A 7,247-nucleotide genomic window follows, 5' to 3' on the forward strand; every position below is an offset into this window, starting at 1 on the left:
GAGGCTTTGATTTCTCCAGAGGGTAAAAGGCATTCTCCACCTGCTGGTGGAGCTGCTTGGGATCTGAGTGTTCACACCAGCCCCTGGCTAGAGGGGCAGATGTGTTTAACCCATGAGGCATCTGGCAGGGGGCGCCATAAGCCTGGGACTGACATCTTCCTCCTGTGTTGTCTCATCCTGCAGGTGCCTTATTAAGTGGCTCGAGGTTCGTAAAGTATGTCCACTGTGCAACATGCCAGTTCTGCAGCTGGCCCAGCTGCACAGTAAGCAGGACCGTGGACCCCCGCAGGGGCCCCTGCCCGGGGCAGAGAACATCGTATAGCTCCCCCAAGGACCAAACTGCTGTGGGATCTGACATCCATATGGAGCCAGGAGGAACACACGCGGTCTCTGCGTTGGCTGCTCTACCTGGGGCACCAGCTGCCACTTCCTTTGCCTCATGAAGAACTCGGGCCAGCTACGCTGGGAAGCCAGACTGCTGGGTCTTGTGACAACCAAAGCACGCTGACACTACCCCATGCCAAGAGAAGAGGAGTGGATGATGGATAAGCCTTCCGGTTACATTCAAGAAATTTCATGAGGGTCTCTTACTGACGCCATTACTCTGTCTCCCAGATACTTTTCTCCATGTCAAGGTGAATCTTTATCAAGCAGAAGGGAAGATAGGATTGTTAGAGAAGGGAACTGAGGGCAGGTGTTTAAAGCCCCCCCCCTCCCCCACCCTGTGGACAGATGAGCTTCTATGCAGACCGTGCATGCTTTTGTAGCAGCAGACCCTCCTGGCAGTCCCTGAGCCAAGTAAAACCAGCGGTTACCTCAGTTGAAGCCCGACTGGTTGCGATTGGTGAGGCAGTGCCAACAAGGCTTTTCACATTATGTTCCTTTGATAAGGTCATCTTGGAACCCAGGGGCTTTGGTTACCACAGAGCAGCAGTGCCCCCTTGCCACTCCTTCTCCCTCAAGTTCATGACACTTGCTTATCAAATCATCTAAACACATTAGATGCGCTTGGAAAGGCTGGTCAGAAGTCATTTCCTCTTATTCTTGCCCGCCCCCCCAAGCTCCCCAGTGAAGCCCAGCCAGGCCGCCCATCTGGAGCCCCAGCAGGGGATGTGCTGTCCGTGTGTGACCCAGGGAGACTCAGGGTGCTGCCCACCCCCATACAGTGGGGTTCCAGTGCAGCTGCTGGTCTTAGCCCACTGCCTCAGTAAGGAGCTGCTGTGAGCCTCTCAGATGGCTCCCAAGGGGAGCTTCTTCCTGAGAATGGCCAGTCTTCCCGGCCCTGCTGAGACGAGAGGATGCTGACTCCCTTGCCTCTCTCCACTCCTTCTGTTTCCTTCCCTCTCCTGCCCTGTTTCTACTTGAGAAAATGCCTGTCATTGGCTTTTTAACAATTTGAAGCATCCCAAATGAGATCTTTCTGTAATTCTGAAGCGAGGGATCCACTTGAAATTGTAAATAGTTTCAGGAAGCTCCCGTAGGGCTGTTCACCCATTGGTGTGTGCCTCAGTATTCAGACTTGCGATAAGTAATTTAAAGTGTCTTTATAGGAGAGAAATGCATGCTGCTCTTTGGCTCTTTCTGTCCAACTTTTCTAGAAATGACTGAAGAGTCCATTCGGATTCATGAATGCTGTATAAATTTGCCATCTGAAGTGGCTTTGGGTCAGATAGAAAGTTCTTTTCCATGGCACTGCTTTCCACCTCCTTCTGTTATAGGGTGGACTCTTCGTCAAGAGCTTTGCCTCTGCTCCATTCCCCAGGTGTGAGTGAGGACAGTTTCTCATTGGAAGTGTGGTCTGCATGGTATGGAGAGAGAATGGAGGAAGCTTTACTACTCTGTTCATGGCATGTCTCCAGGGATTTTTTTCTGGATTCGTCTCTACCATCTTAGAATGGGAGACAGAACCTGTCCTTGGCTCAGATGGCTGGGGTCAGATGAGGAAAATTCCCATTAGCCTAGGAAAGTGCTGGACAAAATCCAGTTTGGAAAATTACAAATCCAGCTGGTCAGAATTGGCTGTTTCCTCCTTGTGACCTATTCATGTCACGCCAACTGGCTGCTTCAACAGGGCAAGGAAGTGTGGGGTATTTTTATATGAAAGCCTTAGCCTGTTGGGCATCCTTGAAAAGAGATTTTCATGCGCTCCTACTTTCACCATTTCTGCGTTGTGTTGGTAGCACAATGGAGTTGAATACTGCAAAGCACCCAGTTTACAGTGAAATGTTTCCAGTGACCAGTGTCAAAAGTAGGTCTGCTTCTAGACTAGCCTCAGTTGTGGCCAACACCCACCATTCCCCATGGGATGGCTTGGGACAGATCTCACCTTGTTACGAGGTTCCAACAGGAAAGAGAATTTTTCCCCTGAAGGGAGGAATTCGCATGCTCTAAAAACTGCAAATGATTTCAGCTCACAGCTTTGGCAAGATTATAACTCATCAGTTGCAGCTTTTTTCTGTCCCTGTATGTGTGGGTAGAGTAGTTCATTTCCCTGTCACAGGAAGGGCAAGTTGATATGGTTGGTGCATAGTTCCAGCCATTAGAGGAAAGCGCCAGAATGCCGTGCACTCTCCATTGGGCACCAACCCCCACGAGGTGCCGCTAACGTGACCTCCACACCTGTGAATGCGGAGGGCTTTTAAAATGCCACCCTTTCACCAGGGTGGGGCTGGATATGGAGTGGTGAATATTCACTCTGCTCGCCATCTCCTTTCTTGGCTCGGTGTCCCACTGCAGCTCAGCCAGTGTCACCCAGAGTAGTAGTTCCTGCTACTCTTAGCAAGACAACCTGAATGCACCTGCTCCCCACACCTGGGTCCTCCTCCAGGACTCTGTGCTGCACTGTCATTATTGCCAATGGCCAGGGCTTAATTTACATCTTCAATTCTGATTAAAACACAGTTGTCTGTGGACAAGGTTAAATCTTCATCTGAACTTTTTAAAGAATGAGTTAAGGATCCCCTAATACTCTTGGCACAGGCTCACACCTTACACTGAGCCCCCCCTGGCCACATCTGTCTTTTGTTGGGAAGTTGTTGGGTGATCTTTTGTTAATCTGTAGACACGTGGGGACTTTGGTCTGCTCTTGGGCCACTGGGGGGTGACATGGCAGGTGTTGGTTTTTGTTTTGTTTTTTTTTTACTTTGTCTTGCTGTGTCTAAGCAGCTCAAAGATCGGATGTTACTTGTATGCTGTGGGCTAAAAGAATGTAACTCAGCCCCAACTGAACTCCATGGGTGGCTGCATCATTATCTAGTTGCTAGGAGTACAGCTGAATTCAGGTGGCTTTAGAGACAGGGAATAAAACCAGCCTGACTTGATTCCTGATTAAGTAGGCATAAGACATTGTCATCTGCCGCTTCTCTCTGCCACAGTGTGATGTGGTTGGGCCTGTCCCTGGCAGGTGAGGTCCTCGTAGCCTGTGCCCACCAAGGCAGGGAGCTGGACTAGACAGAAAGGGCCAGATGCGAGTAGATGGCCCACGGGGAAGTCTAAGCTGAGGAATACAGGGAACATTCCATCATTGCCAGATAGCCTGTTCTTAACACATCTTGACAAAATTAAGATCCTTTGCCCCAGTGCCAAGTCCCTTGGACCCATTAGAGGACCAATTTGTACCTTTCCACAGCCCCACTCCAAAGCCTGCCACCTCTGTGGCCTGGTCTTGCTCTGCTAAGCTATTCTGAACTGTAGTAGTTTTTCTGAAAGGCTTTCTGAGAATTATGAAATGAACACAGAGAGGCTCTGGACAGAAAAAGTGCTGAGTGAGTTTAATCATCCCTTGCCATTCACCAGCCATGTGTCTTTATGCAAGATAGCCTCCCGAAGCTGATTTCCTTCTCTGCCCTCTAAGAATTGTAGTGACATTTTTGCTGGCTCTCATGAGGACCACACATGTCCAAAGCCTGGTGGGCAGTAGGCCTGGGGTTGTGGAAGTTCCTAATTATAGGCAGGATCATGCCAGTCACATAGGGCTCCTCTGTAGCTCAAGTAGCAACAAAACCTCAGCAAGGGCCTCCTGAGATACAGGAGGTCCCTTGGGGTAGGGCCTGCGTTTACCTGGGTCCCTTCCTTTTCCTCTCCTGATCTTGCTAGTCACCTCCATCTGTCTTTGCCCATGGTGCTCCTTGGCAGCTATTCCATAAATTTTTGAATAGGTAATCCCTTCATATAATTCGCAAATCACGAGTCTTCCTTGCATCCCTGACCTAGCGAGCCCAACTTATTGCCCCTTGAACACCCGCTGTGTTCCACTATGTTCCATGTAGATCCTTCCAGTGACCATTTGCACATAAACAGGGATTACACACGTGTATATATAACTCTTCTCTTTTACTCATGTGATACCAGACCAGTATATCCAAGGAGCATTCCTATTCATGGGGGAAGAGCCATCTCAGAAGTCCGAATATCTGTACAAGGTGAGCCCATAATTGGAGGATGTCTTTGCAATCACATTCCCTTTTGAATAAGGCATTTTTTATTGATTGCAGCATACTAAAATTCTAGTTTTCCATACAAAGCAGAAATAGCAATCCCTCCCTGACCCTTACCACACACTCAGATAATATGAGAGCACCACCAGTTTCCAGACTGCACAAGGACAGTCTGGTCTGTGACAGGACACCCAACAGCAGGCTCTGCTGTGTTGCTGAGAACAGCAATGCAGGCCTCTCGTCCAGGTCCAACAGCCTTTACACCCTCCTGGTCCCCATCCAACCCCATCCGATGGGGTGACGTCTGGCTACAACTGTCATTTCTTAGGCGAGTTCTTGTGTTTCTGAGGCAGGAGTCTGATAAGCAGCAACTGAAGCCTGAGGCATCCTTCTGTTTGGGGGACAGATGTCTCAGATGACGCTAAGCAGGTAGGTGGCCAGTCTCCTCAAGACTAACCATAGATACACACACTTCAGTGTCCGTCTTCAAGGTCCTGGCTCTGCTCCCTTTCCCTCCCCACTCTTTATGCACACATTAAAAAGAAAATGCTTGCCACAGAATTTTCTCCATTCGACAACAGAAATCTTTTAAGAAAAAAATGTCTTACAAAGCTGCTTCTTCCAGGCAGCCCTAGGGGGAGGGGCATGGACTCCTACATTGGTTCTCACCCCCCTCCCTGGCTTCCTGCCTCCCCGAGCAGCAGCCCAGCGCTTTCCTTGGATTAAAAGTGCAATTTAGGCCCCTAACCTGAAACTTGAAAGGAATTGTATGTGAAATGCCACCCTTCTGTCACCTGAGTATCTGGCCCTGGGTTAGAATGTCTTTCACATCAGCTATTACGAGTTTCTTAAGTAAAAGAGATGAATGTGTCTAAATTCACAATGTCTAAATTCTGGTGAAATCTGCAGTTGTTAACCGGAAGTGGTTCTTTAGTAGATAATATTAATGAAAGATCCCCCATGCCACGGACTGTGCTTCCACTTGAGTGGGAATATCACAAGAAAAATAGAGGGGCTTGTTCAGTAAGTTTGTCTTTGTCCGATTCAGCTTTAGAGCCCAACTTTGCAAAATGCTAATAGTTTGGTTCCACTTTCAGACTGAGCATTGCACCCTTGCTTACCAATCCAGTGCTCACTTCTGTGGCTCTCAGGTCAGAGAGAACACCCTCCCTGCTCCAGGGACATGGACCTAGAATGTGGTCCCCGCCAATGTCAAGGGACCGGTCTGTACTTGGTGAAGCTCCTCTCAGCTCCCTGTGCCTGCATCTAGGGCCAGCTGCACACTGTCCCTCCCAGGCCATGCTACAGCAGGTGGGTAGGTGGGGCCGGTGTTAGGGAAGCTCCTCCTGGAGAGAGCCTGGTCTTCTAAGAGTGTTCCTCGTAACTGTCATCTCTGGGTTTCTTGACATCATTGCCAGGAAGGAGGGGGGTAGTTTAGTCCTGTAGTTTAGCCCACTGGGGTTTACTCACTAGATCTTGTATAACTCCCTCAAAAAAAAAAAAAAAAAAGTTTATGAAACTCTGAGCCTCAGGTTTCATAGACGTGTTTGTACACTAAGAATTCTGCAGCAGAATATTTTTAAACATCCGCAGTTTTTTTGTAAGCTATATTTTTGTATATTTAATTGCTATTTTAAAATTTTAATGCATTTTTGGCTAATTACTCCTGTTTTAAAAACAAAACATGCATGTAATTGACTTAAATGTAAATAAAAAGCAGGTTTTGAAAATACTTTGTGCCGAGCATGTACCCTTCAACTCAGAGGGGCCTGAGATCACCTACACCCCTCTTGAGCCTGTGTAGCAATGGAAAGTCAAGGTAAGTGGCTGTGATCAAAATGAGCTGGTCACCAGCAACATGTGATTGTGATGAAGGAGCTTCGGGCCTGCACCCCCATGGGATGGGGAGCAGGTCCGAGGTGAGGAGCAGAGCACCAGGCCACAGCGAGGGAGGAGGTGGCCGAGATCCCACCTGCCCCCCTGGCCTCAGCCCTGCAGATGCCACGGGACACACCAGCTGTCTCACAAACGCGGGAGCTAGCGCCCAGGGGGGTTTAAGTGGTGGAACTAGCCCACCCCGCCCCCCACCTCTCTAGCTGCATCTCAGGCTTGGAAATACCAACTATTCTGTCAGGAGGGAAAAAACACACCTAGACTCCAAAGTCCCCCTGTGGTGACTGCTGTTTCTCCTCACCGCCACTCACGAGAAGCCCTGCAGGTCAGCTTTGGCTCCGCAGCTTGGGGGAAACTGGCCCCCTCAAGGCCATCTGTGACCCTGCAACAAATCTGGACCACTTCTTAAACCTCCTCTGAATGCAGGTGCCTGAAGAGCTCCTCTCCCTCAGCCCCTTCTCAGACCATGCTCTGCAGCCTTTTCCTTCTCTTTCCATCTAGTTATTCTCCCTCTACCTTCATATTCACTAAATTCCCACCTAGATAGACATCATTTGCAGGTCTGTAATCTCCAACCCAAATATTCAGCTGCCTTTTTGGTATCAAGACCTGGCAATCCAAAACCAAGCCTTCCCAACAAGCCTGGGTGCCTCACTGGGACTCCCTGCCCACTATCCAGTCACCGCATCCCAGCCCTCTAAGCCTTCGTCTACTGCTCCAATCTTGGCTTAGGCCACCTTCCTTTCCCACCTGGGTCCTAACCACGGCCACCCCACACGTGCACATACTGCCTCCAGTGGAGGGCGGGGTGTGGGGGGGGGCCTCGCCAACTCACGGAGGGCAGACTGGAAGGGACGCTGCTGAGACGGCAGTAGCTTACACCAGGGGCTGGCAGTGGTGCCAGGGGGTGGGAGTTTA

At 49.6% G+C, this 7,247-nt stretch overlaps 1 protein-coding gene across 5 annotated transcripts in view; it reads left to right on the forward strand.

The window, feature by feature from the left end:
* Positions 1-6,168, forward strand: part of RNF24 (ring finger protein 24) — an 80,550-nt gene extending 74,382 nt beyond the window's left edge. For all 5 annotated transcript variants that reach the window (XM_025932159.2, XM_086701768.1, XM_086701770.1 and 2 more), the window contains one exon: positions 184-6,168. In XM_025932159.2, the coding sequence (XP_025787944.1) occupies positions 184-322 (139 nt within the window). In that variant the 3' untranslated portion in view covers positions 323-6,168. The remainder of the gene's footprint in view (positions 1-183) is intronic.
* Positions 6,169-7,247: the final 1,079 nt, after the last annotated feature.

The sequence above is a fragment of the Puma concolor genome, chromosome A3, assembly GCF_028749965.1.
Source record: "Puma concolor isolate L17-30 chromosome A3, mPumCon1.1.hap2, whole genome shotgun sequence".
Classification (NCBI taxonomy): domain Eukaryota; kingdom Metazoa; phylum Chordata; class Mammalia; order Carnivora; family Felidae; genus Puma; species Puma concolor.